General features: G+C 48.7%; 1 protein-coding gene across 3 annotated transcripts in view; it reads right to left on the bottom strand.

The window, feature by feature from the left end:
- Window positions 1-860: 860 nt before the first annotated feature.
- ELAPOR1 (endosome-lysosome associated apoptosis and autophagy regulator 1) overlaps window positions 861-19176 on the bottom strand; it is a 67057-nt gene continuing 48741 nt past the window's right edge. For 2 of the 3 annotated variants that reach the window (XM_057745083.1, XM_057745093.1), the window contains 15 exons: window positions 18294-18382; window positions 14301-14478; window positions 13441-13569; window positions 12968-13058; window positions 11234-11339; window positions 10830-10967; window positions 9784-10047; window positions 8334-8507; window positions 5878-6058; window positions 5484-5580; window positions 4910-5011; window positions 3490-3616; window positions 3234-3412; window positions 2176-2341; window positions 861-1150 (listed from right to left, as the gene is read on the bottom strand). In XM_057745083.1, coding sequence (XP_057601066.1) covers window positions 1082-1150; window positions 2176-2341; window positions 3234-3412; window positions 3490-3616; window positions 4910-5011; window positions 5484-5580; window positions 5878-6058; window positions 8334-8507; window positions 9784-10047; window positions 10830-10967; window positions 11234-11339; window positions 12968-13058; window positions 13441-13569; window positions 14301-14478; window positions 18294-18382 — 2090 coding nt within the window. In that variant the 3' untranslated portion in view covers window positions 861-1081. The remainder of the gene's footprint in view (window positions 1151-2175; window positions 2342-3233; window positions 3413-3489; window positions 3617-4909; window positions 5012-5483; window positions 5581-5877; window positions 6059-8333; window positions 8508-9783; window positions 10048-10829; window positions 10968-11233; window positions 11340-12967; window positions 13059-13440; window positions 13570-14300; window positions 14479-18293; window positions 18383-19176) is intronic. The other variant, XM_057745102.1, reaches the window with a different exon arrangement.

The following is a 19176-nucleotide window of genomic DNA, read 5'->3' as shown; positions in this document are numbered from 1 at the left end:
TTTATTCTGCAGCTGAACAGATGAATTAAGCTTAGAAGTAGCCATCATGGCCACCTCAGGTCCACCGCATTGTAGGCTGGATCTCCAGAATGGCCCCATTAAAACCTTGACCTCCTTGTGTTCTTTCAAAATATGATATACCTGTTCCCTAATATGACCCAAGCCTCTAGGAACAAGGCACTCAAGGATGAGGAATTTTCCTCACTGGCAATGTTTGTCATTTCTGGGTAAAAGCTAATAGAGAATAAAGCTAGAACATTTGGGATTGGGGCCTACCTGGTTCCCTTTAGTGTCATAGGCAGATGGTGGGAGGTAAAAAAAAAAAAAAAAAAAAGAGGGCAGGTGGAGGGGGGCTAGAATACATCCATCAGGGCTTTGGCCATTTTCTCGACGAAGGTTTTCCTTTGGCTCCAGTGAGAAGAGTTATAGCTTACTCAAGAAAAGGGAATGAAGTACCCAGTTTAAAATACAAAATAAAACCTTCCTTTATTGCCTCTTTGTGCTTATCAAGCCTTTTCTTACCCAGGGCTTACTCATCTGGCCCTCAGCCTATCCATTATACCAGTTTGAGCTCGTTATCCAGCAGAGATGAATCCAGGCAACCATGAAGATGGCTCATCAGGGGATGCCAGTACCCTCCTCGCCCAGCCTCTCTCCTAAAGAGACCGTGAGCTGAGGGCATATGATGAGAGAAACTCCCAGCTGCTTCTGCCCTTAAATAAGAGGACAGGGGAAGTAGTTTCTATACTCAAAAAGAGAGAAATACCTTTGTTCCAGAGCTATAAGAAATCTGAGCAGAGGAAGCTATGGCTCCGACGGCTGGTCCATTTTGGGAAACAAGATGCAAGCGAGGGAGTAATATATAAACAAAGTGTGGGTATATTTGGCAGGTTTGAGGCAAGCAGAAAGGAGGGTTTGGGTACTCTATAAAAAAACAAAGATCTGAAATTCAAACTTCTGATAAGGCCACAACGAAGAGATTTCCAGCAGTGGGCATTGCAGGAAATTGGCACCCACACTGCCACAGGTTTGCAAGGGGGTGTGCCCAGGAGAGGAGGCAGGTGAGGCAGCGCAGCGCCCCTCACAGGTCCATGTCTGGGCCTCCTGAGGATGTCTTCAGTGGCACCGAGTCAAATCCATCAGGAGTCCTCTGAAAGAGAGATGGTGACAGGAGCTGGCTGCTGCACGTGGGCAAGTTTGGGGAACAAAGGAGAGAAATGGAAAATAGGTGACAGAAGGAACCCTCAGGAAATTGCTGCTTTCAGTGGCTTTGTGGCAACATGGATGTAAGATACCCTCTATTCTCCTTGCTCCCTTCAGCCAGTCAGAGGATAAAAAGTATTTAAAAAATCCCTTGCTTTGCATCTTTGTTGAATTCTAGAAGTTCTAGAAAGACTCAAGTGTCCCAGGGTAAACTGTTCTCCCATTGGTTAAAAAAAAAAAAAAAAAAATTCAAGGTCTAAGGAGGCCAAGGGAGTCACCCTGGAAGGTCAGCAGGAAGGGAATGAGATTCGGCCAACACCTACCCACCTTCCTTTCCTTGCCATCCCTCCAGTCCTTTCCTTCCCTCTTGCCACCCTCCCCACCCAGTTTGGATGAACTGGTTCAGGGCAGCAGTGTGTAGTGGGTGCTGGCAGAGTGGGGCTGCAGAGGGCAGTGGCCCTGGAGGGAACTGCTTGAATGTTCCCTGCTTGCCCCAGGCCCAGCGACAGTGCTGTCTGTGTGACATTTATGAGCTTCAGACTCACTTACCCACGCACACAGAGTCAGCTCTCCCAGCTCCGAACTGCTCCGTGGTGAACAGCCGAGGCTAAAGCTATGACTCAGCCCCGAGGGACTGGGCCCTGACATCCGTGGGACAGCACCCTCCACTGGCCAAAGGAGAGCCTCACTTCTATCAGAAGCTGATCCTAGAGATCACCTAGTCCATCCACTGGAGTGTGTGTCAGGAGAGAAGGCGCCTAGTTATGAGCAGCTTTGGGCCCCAGGGGAAGGAGTGTTGGTGTGGAAATACAGAAGGCAGAAGCCAGGATTCACAGGGTGGGGGGATAGAATATATGGAGGGTGGGGAGCAGAACAGTGGTCTCTGAACAGTGTGGGGCATCCAGGGTCCTAGGACTGCTTGTCTTCTCCAGCTCTCCAGGCTGACCTCAGTGCACTGGCTAGGCTCCCTACCTTGGAGGTAAACGATTTGATCTTCCCAAAGAGTGACTTCTTGCTGGTAAAGATGAGGTCATCCTCCACGTCCTCGCCTTCCATGATGGCACAGCTGTCGGCGGCTGGCAGGTCACAGTCCTTGAGGGTAGCATTCATCACCAGCTTGGAGTACTTGTACTCTAGCCTGTGAAACAAGGGGGTGGGAAAGACAAGACACCAAAATGTGGAATAAAAGGGAAAGAGGGAGAAAGATTGGGCTATAAGGAGATATTCCCACACCATGGGTAATGGGACTGAAGCATAACAAAACGGTGTTGGGCTGGGCATATAGCTAAGGAATCCGGCTCTCAAGTCAGGGATCTTTTTCCTTAAATCCAGGTGTTTCTGTGATCTCAAAGCTTCAAAGAAATAATGGAATTGTGAAGTCATTATCTTTATCATTAATAATAATAAGGGACTTCCTAGGTGGCGCAGTGGTTGGGAGTCCACCTGCCAATGCAGGGGACATGGGTTCGAGCCCTGCTCTGGGGGGATTCCACATGCCGCGGAGCAACTAAGCCTGTGCGCCACAACTATTGAGCCTGTGCTCTAGAGCCCGTGAGCCACAACTATTGAGCCCGTGTGCTGCAACTGTGGAAGCCCAGGCACCTGAGGCCCGTGCTCCGCAATGGGAGAGGCCGCTACAGTGAGGAGCCCGCGCGCCACAATGAAGAGTAGCCCCCGCTCTCAGCGACTAGGGAAAGCCTGTGTGCAGCAACGAGGACCCAACGCAACCAATAAATAAATAAAATAAATAAATTTATATAAAAAATAATAACAAATTAAAAATTCTCTTTGCGTTTCTTTTGAAAATCTAACAGCCCTTCATAGACTGCCGTGTGGTACCATCCCTGTTTAAGAGTCAGGATAACCAAGACACATACTGGACAACTGGGTCAACAGGTCTCTGGCCAGAGTCTCAGGGACTGTCGCCAACGCCAGAGAACAGCCCTATGAATCTATACTCTCAGATATTCTCCTCCCAGCTCAAAGATCCAACTCTGGCCATCCCCAAAGCCCAATACTCCATCACGTACTTTTGATTCTTTTTCCAAAAGTAACAGGTCAAGACGGTGAGCAGGATGGCAGTGCAGGTGCCTGCAGAGATGCCCACTTTCAGCCAGAAGTCTATCGTTTTGCAGATGGTGACTCTCTGCTCAGGCAGGGAGATGCCACCTGAGCACAGCTTTGGTTCTCGCCACACGTACGTAGTCTTCTATTGGGGAGAAAAACAAGGAACTCAGATATCACGTTCCGTTGTCTCCTGGGATGTCCCCGAGCAGAGACACCTACCTGGATCCCGGCCACACAGCTGCTGACGATAGCGTGGTAGTCCGCAGCGGAGCAGAGAGGGCAGGCGGCCACGCTCTCCCACAGGAAGTGAAAGTTACAGCCATCACAGGTCCCGTCGGAGCAAGTGCTAGCAGAGCAGAAAGGAGACTTGAGCGCACCCCTGCTGGGCTGCTGGGAAGATCTGGCTGGAGTCCTGTCATCTCATACCTTGCCCGATCCGTCCTCTCCTTGCCAAACTGTTAGCTCCATTAGGATCCTTTCAACTAGTCCTTAACCCAGGTTTTGCCCTCCAATTTCCCTGATAACAAGAGGCCTTTCCGGCCTCCATGGGGGCCCCACCTTCTGCCCATTTGTTTCTGTTGACATCCGATAAGAGCGCGTGTACGCTGTCTGAGCTCCAGCGTGGCTGCCCAACTAACCCCTCAGACGCTCCTGTTCTCCCCACGGACGTGTGACATTTTGAAAAAGTCACTTGAATGTAGCTTCCTGCAGGGGACTGAGGTGAGGGGCAGGGTTCAGGAATGAACTTCAGGTCACTGCTCTCTGCAATGTACTTTACTGCAATGTTTGCAACAGGAATAGTCATCATTCTGACACCTGACACCACTGCTGGGTCAAAATGTGCTGCCTGGCTCCCTGTCTCCCACATCAGTCATTGTCTAGCAGCAGCGTTTCCCAAAACCTCCTCCTCAAGACACCGATACCCCTCAAGATGTTGGTTAGTGTTCCGTGGAAACAGAGGGGGATGGAGGGAGGGTACAGTAATCAGATTAGTTCAGGAATGGTTGATTTAGTGCCCTCAGCTATTAAACTCAGAATAGGGTCTTTTAGGGAACTCGCGGGCGGTTCAGTGGTTAGGACTCTGCACGTTCTCTGCTGGGGCCCAGGTTCAGTCCCTGGTGGGGGAACTGAGATCCACCCAAAAAGAAAAAGAATTGGGTCTTTTAGTTATAGAGAGATTCCTAGGATTCTCTAAACCTTTACTGATCCTAATGATAACAGGAAGGACCTACCTGACATCTAGGGGAGTTCTCAAGTCTCATCATCTCATTTCCTCCTCATAACAACCCCCGAAGGAATTTATCATTATCCCCATTTTACAAATAAGGAAGAACAGGCCGAGAGAAGATAAGCACTGTATCCATAAGAGAGCTGGCACGTGGAGTACGGGACTCGAACCTGGCTCTCAGCCCCAGCAGTTAGTCACTTTGCTAGGCAGCTGCCCCCACAATGGTCTCGACTCTTCCTTCTGCTCCATTCTTCACATCTAAAGAGTGAGGGTTTGGAGCCATGACTGTGTCCCCAGGAGTCCATTAATGGATCTCAGGTGGTTTTCTCTTTTGCTCTTTTTCAGTAATGTTTATTTGGTTCTTGGGACGGAATGAGGCCAAGGAAGGGAGACTTTGTTACATCCCTTTACCTTGGCAGCAACAGACTTCCGGGAGCAGGTTTCAGCGGACTGCATCTGACGCGGATGGTGGTTGATCTCCCAGAACTGCAGGACTGGGTCACATCATTGGACCTGCAGAGAAAGCAGCCCCCATGGGGGAACGAGTCACTTATCTGTGCCACTGCAGAGCCACTAAGTGAAGTCAACATAGAACAGGTCCCTCGCTGGGGAAGGTTGGACTTGGGCTCTGGCCTGACACACAGGAGAGAGTGGGGGTCAGGGAGAGCTGGTCAAGGGGAAATGCACTGGTCTAGGAAAGGCTAGCAGATGCATGACACTGGAGCCTCCTTAGGCGGGAAGGGTAGTCTGCCACAGGTCATCCGATATTCGATATTCCTCGCTGCCGCCAGGGGTAGATCTGCCCCAGTAATACCCAGGAAGCTAGGATGGGGAACTTCTTTAGTGCTCATTGCTGGGCAGGTCTGCTAGACCTTGCACGTGTTCTGGCTTGACAAGTAGTAGGTGGCTAGAGAGGGAGGGACACCACAAAGATTGCAGAGGAGCCCTGGGTTTCACTTGCATTAGCCTGGCCTCTCGTTTTCACCTATAAAAGAAGATCACGTCCGGTATTCCCAAGGACTCCGGGTGGAAAAGTTCAGCTGGGGAGGTGATTCCATCCAGAGTCATATCTGTTGTCACCCCTGCCAAATTAGAGCTCCTAATTAGTTCTCACTAGTAGCATTTAGCCGGCAACCACTTCTGTTCTTTCAATACCTGTCCGCATCCCACCTTCCTGCAACTCATCACATCCCTGAGTGGCTCATGAAAGGGCAAACGAGAGGTTCATCAGTGGCCCCGGGGGCACTTGGTACCCCAGGATGGAATAGGAAACAGGTCAGGAGGTTGGGCCCCTCACCTGGGGCCTTTTACCTCAGAGCCTGGGAGTCTCACTCTTACACAGACACGCTTAAACAGGCAAGAGCAACTGTGTTACTCACCGATGAGCCGATCTGCGAGGCTGACAGGCTGTGAGGACACTCCGGCCTTGTAGCCTGTCACCTCCGGGGGAATGATGACTGCCTGGCATACGTAGGCTGTGATGGATTTGGAGAAACCTGACTCACCCTCAGGAATCCGGAGGTCAGTGACATTGTTGGTGCACACGGACATTTTCTTACCCTGGGCAGGGGGATGTGGGGAGGAAGTGGGAAGGAATGTGTGATCACAGAAGAACTCCCAAAAGGGAACAGGGGACAGTTTTTCAACATCTAAAATTTCAGCCTTCTAATAATAGTATGTTGCAGTGGAATGATTCATCCCAGTTCTAATTACAAGACAGATTTTAAAAGATAAAAAAGCTAAGAATAAGGCCTAAGTGTCCTAGTTTCTGGAACCCTTGCCCAGAGATTCCCCAGTCCTTTGTTTCCTTGGAGTCACCTGGGAGCCCTATATGAGCAGGGCTGTGATGCTGGCAGCTGGTTTGGAGATCTAATCTACCAGCCCACCAGTTAAGGGCCTGCCTTATCCTAGTCAGTTTTCTAGGCAGATACTGAAATGTGTAACTGATCCCATGATGTTTATTTGGACATCTGGCCTGCTTCCCATTCCCTGTCTGTGTCTTCCTTGGAGCTCTGATTCCACCACACTTATCTTAGAAGCACTTTCCAGAGTGTCCTGGGGGTTAAAATAGACCCATAACCAGCCTTCTCTCTGCCTTGAGGTAGGACATCTTAGGACCAATTGGAACCTATTCCATTTAAAAATATTTATCAACAAAAGAAAGACTGCTTCTCCTCCAGTCTTTAACAAACCAAACTGTATGGAGTAGAACTCTGGAAGCTGGAGGGAATTGAGACTTCTTCCTCGAGATTTTGTAATAGAAGGAATATTGAGATATTATTCCCTTAAAAATTCTTTAGATTTATGGACTATGAATATATAACTTGTTTGCTAACATAAGATCAATATTTTAAATTTAAGTGGACTAAGCATTTAGAATGTAGGATTTTCAATATGATAAATTTTATTACAAATAGAGCTAAGTTGCCAAATATGGCATCTCAGTTTATTTTCAAGATTGTAAGAAATAAAGAACATGAGAACAGAAAGGAATCTTTAGATTATATAAGAATAAGGATGCTGAGGAGCAACTAAGCCCATGAGCCGCAAACTACTGAAGCCTGCTCACCTAGAGCCCGTGCCCCACAACAAGAGAAGCCGCCACACTGAGAAGCCCACGAACTGCAACGAAGAGTAGCCCCCATTCGCCACCGCAACTAGAGAAACCCCATGTGTAGCAACAAATACCCAAAGCAGCCAAAAAATAAAATAAAATAAAATAAAATATAAAATAAGATAAAAACAATAAAGGAGCAAAGAAAAGAAAAGAAAACTCACAGACTCTCTAAATTCCTATCTTCTCTCTGCCACCTCACTGACTGAAACTTTTGCTGTATGGGGCTTGCTTTAATCAGTCTCAATTCCTGAGTTATCACTGTCACTTCTGAGGCTTTCTTTTAACTTCTTCAAAGACTTTTTAAAAACAAGATAGAGACATCTGTCTCTAATCTTTCACAGATTAGTTTATTTCTTGGCGTGTTCTCTCTATAAACACAGATCAGCTTTTTTGCATGCTGCAGAAGATGGGTAGAAGCTGTGTGGTGTAAAGGCCTTACCTTCACACGGAGTCACAGACTAAAGCTCAAGATGCTCTTCATTTTGCAACATTTGAAATTAACTTTCCAACCGCTAATCCTGGCTTGTCTATAATTTAGTCAAAGTGCAGTGGTGGTGTGATTACCCTTTACATTTCTGCCTTTGAATTTTGCATCCAAAATATTTGCAGCAGCCTGAAATGCTGATGGTAACATGTACTGTCAGCAAAGATACATGTGATGAAATTAAGAGTAATTTATTTTATTCAGCCTGTAGAAAACACAAGGAAAGTGTCATGATTACCGAAGACTGCTTTTTCAAGGAAAAAAAACTTTCTCCTGTGTAGTTTTTTTTTTTTAATTGAAGTACAGTTGATGTATGTGCATAGTTTTTATGTAATCATTTTGAGGGAATAAAGGTCAAGGAGGAGTAAATGTACACCTTATTTTATTTTCAATTTTTTAACTTTTTAAATTTTTTGGCTGCACTGCGTGACTTGTGGGATTTTAGTTCCCCGACCAGGGATCGAACCCGGGCCCTGGCAATGAAAGCATGGAGTCCTAACCACTGGATCTCCAGCGAATTCCCTACACCTTATTTTAAACATGTTCATTTTCCTAAATGTTTATAATCCAGATGATTTGATTTTAGAGGAGGAAGTCCTCAAGGATAATAATAATCGTTTGAAAACCTTTGACTCTCCCTAGTCCTCTGCAACCTGAACTTTCTGTGTCCTCTGGCCTCGGATCCGCTGAAGCCCCCTTTCCGTCCTCACACTGTCAGCACCTGCAGAGTTTACCTTGTTTCCGCAGAGACTGAGGGTAAAGTGGTGGAAATATTTCAGCCCTTTGGAAGTGAAGCTTGGCCCTCCAGCCAGAGAGATGGTGTTTTCCAAAGCCAAGAAGTTGTAGTCGTAAGTCCTGGTCGGAGTGCGGACTGAGAAGGTACAGTTGTTGTAGCACAGGGAGTGGATCTGAGGGGAAAGGGATCCGTCAGGCTGGCTGGCTGTGCAGGCAGGGCTTTGAGGGGGCCCTCGCAGAGAGTGGGAGTCTCTCTCCCCATGGTCCGGCCCAGGCAGGGTGAGAGAAGAGGAAGAATGGATTAGGGGTGGGCATTAAAAGACGTGGAACGGGCTAGTGGGGCTGATGTACATCCTCCATTCAATTATCAGCACATATGTGATATACAAACCCAAACCTCTTATCTTTCAGTAGGTAGTTGGGTCGGATTCTGTAGCCTGGTTCCTATGCCCAGATTATAAAACTCTCTCAAGACATGAGATAGCCCTTTTTACTTTCAAGCAGAAGACAACAAGGTGCTAACTGGAAGAAGGGTGTCCAGGATGGCAGAAGAGAAGCTACAAGCCTGGCCTCCCTCCCCCATTTAAAACTCACTGAACCCCAGATCCCTTTTTCCCACGCTCTCTGTGAGACACTGAACCGTAAAGCCCTTTCTTGCTCATTTTAAGGTCCCCATGCAATAGCAGCCTTACACAACTGTTGATCCCTCCCAAAGCAGCAGAGGGAGCCCTGGGGGAGGAAGTTTGTGGCCAAAGTCGAGGGTGCCTCAAAGAGGTTGCCAGGGGTCTGCAGAAGTGAGGCACTTATTGCATAGCTAAACTAAGCAATGTCTGCAGACTGTGTAAATAGTGTGTTACAAGTGCGTGTCCATGTGCTTGTGATCAGTAAAATACAAGTTCACTTAAAAGCATTAACGAATAACAAAGAGCTATTGGTCATACTATTTTCTTAGATTCAGAAAGGACATGGGGGCAGCAGCACTGCTGTTCCACTTTAGAAGAAACACCCGGGAAAGGAGACAGCAATGCCAATTAACCGTATGTCCCAGCAAAGGTGGGTTACCCTCCCCACGAAGAGGGGGTAAATTCCCATGATAACAGGCTGGATTGAAGCAGGCTGAATTTGAGCCATAAGTCCCACTACTTCAGGTCTCTGCACAGATGTCAAATAACCCTCTGGACCAGATGGTCACAGATCTCCCTTACCCATCACCTGAACATGAGACTTGTCCATGATTGAGGCCCAGACTCTGAAAACCAACCGCTACAGCTAAGAACTCTCCATCTACGGTCACAGCCTGGATGGGTGTCCTCTAGGACTCCAACCTGGGAGTATACTACGGTATCAGCTTGGGTAACAGCCTCTCAGGAATCCCACCCAGGACCCGGCACCCTTTGAGGTGGCCCATTCAGAGGGCCGAAGTTAGGATGCACGGCCAACTGCTCGCACCTTGTTGCTCTTGGTCCCTGGACCACAGGGCATGCAGGCCTGGGTGCCGTAAGGCTGGTGCGCTTTCAGGATTGTGTTAGCAGGGCAGGAGCGGCAGGTTCCTGAATCCCGATCAATATAGTAGCCAGCAGGACAAGAAGTGCAGGAGGAGCCGATGTCAGAGGCTTCCAGGGCACAAGGACGGCAGTAGGAAGCCACGCCATCCATGACGTTGGTGACATTGATGGAGTAGATCTTGGCAACATCATTGGCGTACTTTCTTCCCTGGAAACAAAGAGACAAGAGGAGAGTGGGCCAAGACCTGAGCAGTAGCAATTGAGTGCTCTGGAAATAGTAGAGTATGACTTAATGTTTTTTTTCCTGTGATACTTGAGAAAAATCTTTAGCAGCATCCTATTCTTTTTAGTCACTTAACAGTAACTCTTTATGTACATTTTGTGTCATTTTAAAATAAGACTGAATAATTTAAATGATGTATAAAAATATTAAGCACCATGGGGAAATATGCAGTAGATGCTCAAATTTTTTAAAAAAGCAGTTTTTTTTTTCCCCTTAGGGGAAAAAATGTATTTGTAGAGAAATAAAGACTCTATAGGAGATACTCCATATATTAACTGGATTATCTCTGGGTAGTAGGATTATGGGTGATTTTCTTCTTTTTGTTTATTTCTACCTTCTAAGTTTTCTTGCAATGAACCTACATTACTTTGAGTTAAGAAAATAAAACCAGAGTTATTATTATTAAAAACAAGAACAGGACTGAACAGGGCATACTCGGTCAGGTACCATACATGTCCTCAGAGCAGGTCTGCTGAGGAGGGACCGATAATTTTAGGAGTTTACAGTGTCATCTTCCTCTGAAGTCATTTGGATACGGCTAGATGCTCCTCAGGGGCTGGAATAGGTAGTTCTTTGCTTGACTCCTTAAGAGTCTTCTAATCTCTGGATTCTGAAGCTCAACCTCATACTTAAGCTAATGTAGGAATCCTTCCAGGTTCAGCGGTCTCTTCTGGGCCCTGAGCATCCGAGTAAGGGGAGGAGCTTACCGTCTCATGAAAAGTGGTTCTCTGGAAGGCCCAGGTGAAGCTCATGGTAGCGTTCTCCTCGATGATGTAGGTATAGGACTGTTTGCCTTTGGAACCTCTCCACGTCTCCACAGGACTGTTGGTCCTAGAATTCACACCCTGAACCCAGGATAGATAAATGAAGAAGGCGTGATGGCTGGGTGGCTGGTGGGGAGAGGACGCCCATCCCACTGTCACCCTGGGGGCCATCACAGTGGATTAGACCCACATTAAATGGTGCAGTCCCTGACAGACAGCCGGGCCTTTCCTCTGTGAAAGCACTGTAAGTAGGGTGTCAGTCACGTTGATGCACCGACAGGGCAGAAGGGCCAACCCTCCGAATCGTCCCTGGGAGCTCCAAAGCAGGCAAAGAAAGGAAAACATACCACCATGAAGTAGAGCTCGCAGTTCACAGAACAGATGGTCTCAAAGACAAATGTGATCCTGGCCACCTCTTTATTCTCTGTGTCTTCCGTCACGGACTGTGGAGGTCTGTGGGGAAGAAATCAAACGTTCCAGAGGCCACACAGTGTTTATTGAAGCGCCCAGGTGGCAGCAAAGGGTCTGCTGGGGGGACAGGATTAAATTCTGAGTGTGTTGGAAAAAGCAGGGACTAAGTCCAATTCTGCCACCCTAGCTGTGTGACCTTGGCCTAGCCAAACTGTAGTTTCCTCATCTGTGAAATGGAGGTAATAATCTTTCTTATTTATCTCGCATCATTGTGGTAAGATCTGAAAGCATAACAGATGTGGAAGTGCTTTGTAAAATGCTGTGCAGCCTCACTAGCAGAGTGTGGCCCCAGACCCACTGGATCAGGATCCGCACATTAACTTGATTCCCAGGTGATTCACATGCATGTTGAAGTTCGAGAAGCATCACCGTCATAAGATGTCAACTGCCTGCATTTGCTCAGCAGCTCTCTCCCAGGGATAGTGGGGGTTTTGCTTGGGTCGAAGGAGCAGGTACTTCAACTTGTAGTTTCTTTAACAAAGTTCTCAGGCTGGTCCTTCTTTGGGGAAAGAGACTAACATGCTTGATTGGTGGGGATGGGGGGAGGGGGTGAATGGGGGGAGGAAGTGCTTTACTGCTATGATCATATTTGAAAATTGAAAAGTACTTTGGGGAAGGTTACTTCCCAAAAGTCTAAAAAGTTTGCTTACCTCATAAACATGGCATGTACATGTTTGGCTCTGAGTAATGTAAATTAAGGGAAGGGAAACTAATACCTTTTGAGCAACTACCGTGGCTGAGCACTGTGCCAGGGATGGAAAGGAGGGAGCTTGAAGGAGGGAATGGAGAAGCCAGGTTCACACTAGGGAAGCGGACTCCGTGGCTCCCCCTGACCTCTAAAGCACATAAAGCCAGAAGAGTTCACTTTGGCTTTGGAAATCCATTTGTGACTCTTCTTTTGGCTTTGGCCATTTGCTGGAATTCTGAGGACCTCCAGTTCCCAGCTCCTGCCTACACAGTGGTGCTACCAATGGGCTAGAGGAATCATCTCAATCTGAGTTAGTCCAAAATCACAGACTGTCAACCCCTTTTGTTTTACAGACCAAAGCCTGTAGGGGCACAGTGGCTTTCCCAAATTCTCCAAGCCGGCAAGTGGCAAAGCTCCAGTGCCCTGTCTTCCAGTCCAGTGTTCTTTGCACTGTACCACCCTGCCTGTAGTTTTTTTTTTTTTTTTTTTTTTTTATGACAAACAAATTGCTTATCATCCTAGGTCTTCTTGGGATATAGGAATAAATATAATAAGAACAATTCCTCCCGATCTTCTTGCCCCCAATAAAGATGAACTGTCTATGAGCACTTCTGGCCCTATTTTTAACAGGTTTTAAAAATCTTATCTGATGCTGTGAGGAGGAGGAATGTGAGCAACATGTGGCCAAATGATGGGAGAAGCTAGGTAGGATAAGAGAGCAGTAGGTCCTCAGCATGGGCAGCAACTAAGAAGGAGTGCTTAGCATTCAGGTTACTTCGTCAGATCGTGGCCGTGGTCTCCTCTGTGCTGAACTGACACTTCCGTGAGCCAGAAGCCCTCTCCTCTACAACACTCCAAGTTATGTGGGACTCGGATGTGGCCGAGGGTGGCGTGGACTTCCCCTTAGCTTTGTACTCCTCACCTAAATCCTGGCACAACCAGAGTGAGGATCATGAAGTCATTGTCTGAGGCTCCAACAGCTGTATAGATGTGATCATCAGCCACCTCCCAGCCTGGGAAAGGAGAGGGAGAGTTAATGTCCTGTGGTCTTGGGTGCAGGGAAATGTGCACCCAGATGACACCATCCTTTGAGGCATCCAGAACCACCGCCAAACACAAACCATGTTACTTGTCTGACTGCTTTGGTCAAAAAGTCTCTGAAACTCTCAGAGCACAGGCTCTGGAGTGTGTGCACATTGTTTCTAGTTCTGTTTCTGTCTCTAAAAGCTTTGGCAGAATATATCTGTCCATGGGCAGTGGAGCATTCAAGGGGGTGCCTGGCATGGTTAGCTCATTTTTCTCCAGATATCACTATTACGAAGAAACGTAAGGTGGGAAGAGCCCCTGGGGCGGGGCAGCGAGCTGCAAGCTCACGGTCAGGAGGGAGGCAGTTACCTGTCATGCCCTTGTACTCAAAGTTGATCCCGCTGAGGACGGTCGTTTCCATGTTGGCGGGCAGCGTGTTCCACCATTTGTATTCGAATCCCACAGCAGGCTCGGTCCCCGCTGGGCAGTGGCTACAGTCTGGAGGGCCATGAGATCCACGCACTCAGCAGGAAGGCCGCAGCCCCCCGGACTGCAGCTGCTGTCGCGCAGACAAGTGGCCGCGGGGCGGGCAGCCCAGCGAGAGTGGTGCGGGGCACCGTCACACAGTTACATCGCACTGGCCCGAAAACATTCCGACAACGTGTTTAACAGACTCGGGGAGGGGAAACACTGACCCTTCATGCCAATATTCCAGCTAGCCTACGTGCCCATCAAATTATTCCTTTCAAAGCGTAAAAGTATCTTCTAGCCTGATACATATGGTTCATGTCATTGGTCACATTGTTAGCAGCGAACGCCTTCACATCAATAGGTATGCAAATCCCCCCAACACCTCTCTCACAGCGTGGCTTACAAACCCTGACTGTGTCAAGGTGGCCACCCCAGCGCCCCAGACCTTCTACTTAGCATCCCTGTCACGTGCTGGAGGCCCCTGCGGTGAGGACTGCGTCCCTTCAGGCCTGAGTCACGTTCACAGTTGGAACGAGGAGGAAGGCAGGCAGCTCTCGAGTGTGACTCGGACCTACAGACCTGGCCCACCCTGACCTCTTTTCTCCTGACGGGGTCCTCAGAGGTGGCCTGGCCCTTACTGTCTCCCTTGGAAGGACAGAGTCCACGCTCAGCTGACACTCTGCGTGCTCGTGTGGCCCACCCACGCGGGTGGTGTGGGAATGGACGTGAGGCAGGGAGTGGGGGAGGAGAGGGGTTACCGGAGCCATTGGAGTAAGAGCCATAAGGGCAGGGCTCGCAGGTGCTGCTGTTGGTCTTGAAGAAGCCTGGGTTGCAGGGTGGGCAGTGGGTCTTCACGCCAGAGGCAGGCAGCTTCACGGCCCCCTCCAGATCCTCGCTGCAGATTTTTGGCTGGGCCCATTTGTACATGAGCTGCGTCTGCAGAAACAAAGCACGACTCAGCCTGCCTGTGTGAGATTAGCACACCTTCAGGGATTTACCTTGAGGAAGGGGGGATTCTGGGCTCTAATGAAAGCTCCATCAGGGTGGGGCACTTTGTTCTGGTCACTGATGTATCCCAGGCACGTCGCTGCGCTCAGTAAATACCTGCTGAATGAATGTTGACTGGATGAGGAAGGACAGACCTAATGAGGACTCGTGTGTCAGATGGAATGGGGGGACCAGTTGCCTCCAGGGAAAGCTCTGAATCCAGCATAGAATCTTATTACTACCAACATCACTGGAAAAGCAGTTGGTGAAAATCCCAGAACACACCAAGGCGTGGAATGGAGGTGGCTTATGTAACTGCTGGGGGAAGAGAGGATGGCTGAGGTGTCCCAGTCTGCCTTGCAAGTGTTTTCTTTGCTTTTTCCCTTATTCAGTAGACATCTATTGCAAGTCTAATGCCTCTGTGTGACTCAGAGATGAATGACGTGGCCCCTGCCCTCAAGGAGCTCACCGTCTAGCAAGGGCACCAATCACACAATAATCATCCCTGTGGAGGTATGGACACTACATTCTCTGGGACGTCCAGGCAAGAGGAACGATGCTGGTTAAAGAGTGCAAACGTCCAGTTATAAGATGAACAAGTTCTGCGGATCTAAGGTACAGGTGATTAGCGTTAGCATGGTGATTAGATAGCACGGTGATGAGAGTTAATAATACTGTATTATACGCTTGAGAGCTGGGAGGAGAGTAGATAGTAAACATTCTCACCACAAAAAAGAAATGGTAATTATGTGACCTGATGGAGCTGTTCGCTAGCTCTATGGTGGTCATCACCTTGCAATATGTAAGTGTATCCAATCAATAAATTGTACACCTTAAACGTACACAATATTATGTGTCAATTATACCTCAAAAAACCAGGGGGGAAAAGGCAAGAGGAACAGTCGGCCACCAAGTCAGTGGACAAGAGAAGCATCGTATCTGTCACTCACTAGGGCCATCCCTAGTCTTTTGATGGAGGCATTGGATGGAGAAGAGGAGATGAACTGCAGGAGGCCCCTGGCGAGTCGGGGTGAGGTTGGGCAGTGTCAAGCTTCCCGTGTGGCCCTTGGGCAAGTCAGAGACAAAAGGATTGCATTGAGGTGATGATGCAAATGCTTTGTGAAGCATACTGTACATGTGAAAAGGCAGGCGAATAAAGCATCCATCCATTTTATTCAGGATAAGAAATGACAAGGTCTTAAAAGGGTCCCATGCTGCCTTCACTGAAGGTGAGTCTGGGACAGACAACTCTTCCCCCTGCTCAGCGCAGCCTTTCTCCCTGTGAAGAGCAGCCCACGACCAGAGACCAGACTCGTGCTCTAACCTTTTCTCACCTGGTTTGCCTCTTTGAGTCTCCTAGAGAGAGGGTTTGGGGAGCCAGCGGACTGACTCAGGCCATCTCTCAGAGCAGCACACGCAGCAGCCGCAATGGACCGGCCTTCCCAGTCCCTGACAAACAACCGAGGCGCAGCAGAGGCCGTAAAGGCAATCATAGGAGCCTCTTGATTTTAAAATACAGCTTAGAAGGCAAAGTCAAATCCCGAGACTGAGCAGAACCAGCGTGGGCCTGAGGGCTGAGACTCCTGTAAGGCACTTCTGGTGACTGCATGTCTCCGTGCACACCTTACCACGTACGCTCCAGGGCGTATGTGAGCCGTGCTTTGGCCGGGCTGCAAGGTGGGAGCGCTGACTCTGGCCCCACTCAACATCTAAAGGCCCCCAAGGTGATCAGGGGAGGGCAGACACCCAGGCCTGCAGGCATCAGAGCACCCTACGGATCTAGAAGGCCTTGGCCTAAGCCGGGAGGGGAGAGAGTGGGGCGGAAGGAAGCAAAGACAGCCACAGTCAGCCACAAGTTATGCCCTGGAGGGAGAAGAGGAGCAGGATTGCCCTCATTTAATTAGCGGGTCAACTGAGGCCAAGAAAATGACAATAATTTTTACAAGGTCATGCAGAACACCAGACGTTATAGGACTGGGTCTGAGGTGCAACTGACAAGATATATCATTTTGCTTGGCTGCTAGGGAAGGGGATTTTGCTCGAAACATGAGGGTGGGGTGGGTCAGTGTGGGTGGGGGAGTAAGGGATGACTATAAAAATCATCACCGTTAAGGACTGGACTTTATCCCACGCTTAATTAGCTAAAAGAAGATTCAGCTAGCCGTCCAGCCGGCAAACATGTATGCATCCTAATAGCCACGCATATGCGTAGTGCTGAATCGTGCAGAATTCCCCACTCCTGTTTCTTGAGAGGCTTTGGTTTAGGGATACAGACAGTTCATTCAGAATGTCTAATCGAAGACAGATCCCTCCACTTGTGCCCTTGAGCCGTCCCCGCTCACTTACTGCTGTTCCTCGAAGTCACCAAGCACATGCCTGCCTCCTCTACACCTGCTGCGCCCTTTGCCTGGAGAGCACGCTGGCTCCCCTTCACCTCACTCAGGTCTCTGCTCAAACATCACCTCCTCAGAGAGGTCATCCTTATCCTCTCTAAAATAGCTCTGTCAGGACTTCCCGGGTGGTGCAGTGGCTAAGAATCTGCCTGCCAATGCAGGGGACACGGGTTCAAGCCCTGGTCCGGGAGAATCCCCCATGCTGCAGAGCAACTAAGCCCGAGCGTCAAAACTACTTAGCACACGCTCTAGAGCCTGTGAGCCGCAACTATTGAGCCCACGTGCCACAACTACTGAAACCCACACGCCTAGAGCCTGTGCTCCGCAACAAGAGAAGCCACCGCAGTGAAAAGTAGCCCGGCTCACCGCAACTAGAGAAAGCCCATGTAGAGCAAAGAAGACCCAAAGCAGCCAATAAATAAATAAATTTATAAAAAAATAAAATACAATAAAATAGCTGTCATTCTCTAACTCCTAATCCTTTCTATGTTTTTCTTCCTACAACTTCCTACCATCTGATATATTTTACACCTATTTGTTGTCTACCTGCTGTCTCTCCCTCTACTCGCTCCCCCAAAAGAATTAAGCTCCACAAAAGCAGACGTTCCTCTGGTTTTGTGAACTGCTGCATACTTAGTGCCCAGCACAGTGACGGGCTGTACACGTGAACAAATGACCTCCTCTCACCTTCCCTGCCCTTTCCCCCTCCACCCCTAACAGCGTCCTGGTCATCAGGCCCATCTTTCTCCTCCCCACCCTCCCCCACGGACCTCGAGCCCCTGAGGGCAGAAGCCGTCTTACTCATCTCTGATTCCCCAACTAGAGCACAGTGACCGGCACAACAGCTGATACTCAAAAAAATGCCTGCTGACTCAATGGCGGAACAGACTACAAAGGAAAGTCTCTCTGAGGCAGAAAGCCTGGGGTGGGGGGGGGGGAGGAAGAGAACTGGCAGAGATGGAACAAGTCAGGCCATTCTCCAGCAAGCCAGGAAGTGGGAATCATCCCCTTTGCCAGCCCGCAAGAGCAGCACCGAGGGGACAAGTCTGATGAGTTCTGTGAAGAAATAAGTATGTGTGGACAGGCAGTCATTGCCTACGGGGCGAAGCAAATGGAAGAAACCAAAGAAAAAGAAAAAGAAAGTGTTTTTTGAAACAGAGCATATGTGAATAAGCGGCGGAACAAATGTGGCAAAAACAGCTTCTGACCTGAAAATGAATGAGGTCAATTCATTTTGCCTCCCCACTGGCCCCAGGGTCACTGCGGAGGTCTGTGGGGTTTTTTCGGGTGCCAGCTTCACTGACTGCTGGAACTCTGAATCTGGCAAAGCCCAAAGAGCAGGCAAAGGGGCCCCAAGACCATGCTACCCACCTCTCCACTGGCATCACAGGCCGTGTGAGTGTAGAAGTAATCTTTGTCTGTGCAGGCTGGCCGCACTCTGCAGGTGGAGGATCCTTTTTCTAAACAGCAGAAGCAACGATAGATTTTGAAGTTAAAAAAAAAGAGTTCTTGACCACGTCCTCACGATGCTATAACACCCAAGACCCCGGGGTGAAGCATAGCACAGGTACTGCAGAAAGTAGACACTCCTGCACACCCACCTTCCCTTTGCTTGAGTGACGTCATTTTCGGTCCCTAAAGCCCTGCTCAGATACCCCTTTTGCGCCTCTCCCTGGTAGTGATGAGAAACCACTGGTTCCACCCTGTGGAGCAGGGCATGAAGAGGTGGACTGGCCAAAGGACCAGCAAGGAGGGAGGGAGTCGGACGGAGCATCTTGCAGGTTTATCACCTCCAACCCAATTCCTTGGAACCCGCCTCAGAACCCTGACTGTGCAGGTGGTTTTTCTACTCCTGAAGTGTTGAAGCAAAACACAGGAAAGCTTAGGACAGTGCCTTCATCCTCTTATTCCAATTCTGTCTCTGAATTTTCTCTTAATATATGCCTAGAAGGAAGGCCTTTCACCTCTGGATTTCCCCTTCTCTATGCAATCATCCTACACAAATAAGGTGATGCTTTAACCCAACTCTTTCCGCTTCCCCCAAGCCCAGGCCTCACAGCACTCTCTAAGTCTTGACATGAACTTAATGGAACTGAAAACAATGAAAAATGTTATTAACTATCATTTTATTTACTTTACTCTCTGTATGTTCTTCTTCTATCTCCATTCTGCTTTAACCCTGTGAACACCTGGATAGCAAGAACTATTGCAAAGAATCTCTCTTTAAAGCAATGGATTTCACCTTTTTTGTATT

Source organism: Hippopotamus amphibius, chromosome 1 (genome assembly GCF_030028045.1).
Source record: "Hippopotamus amphibius kiboko isolate mHipAmp2 chromosome 1, mHipAmp2.hap2, whole genome shotgun sequence".
Taxonomy (NCBI): domain Eukaryota; kingdom Metazoa; phylum Chordata; class Mammalia; order Artiodactyla; family Hippopotamidae; genus Hippopotamus; species Hippopotamus amphibius.
This window is presented reverse-complemented; position numbering and strand designations above follow the sequence as displayed.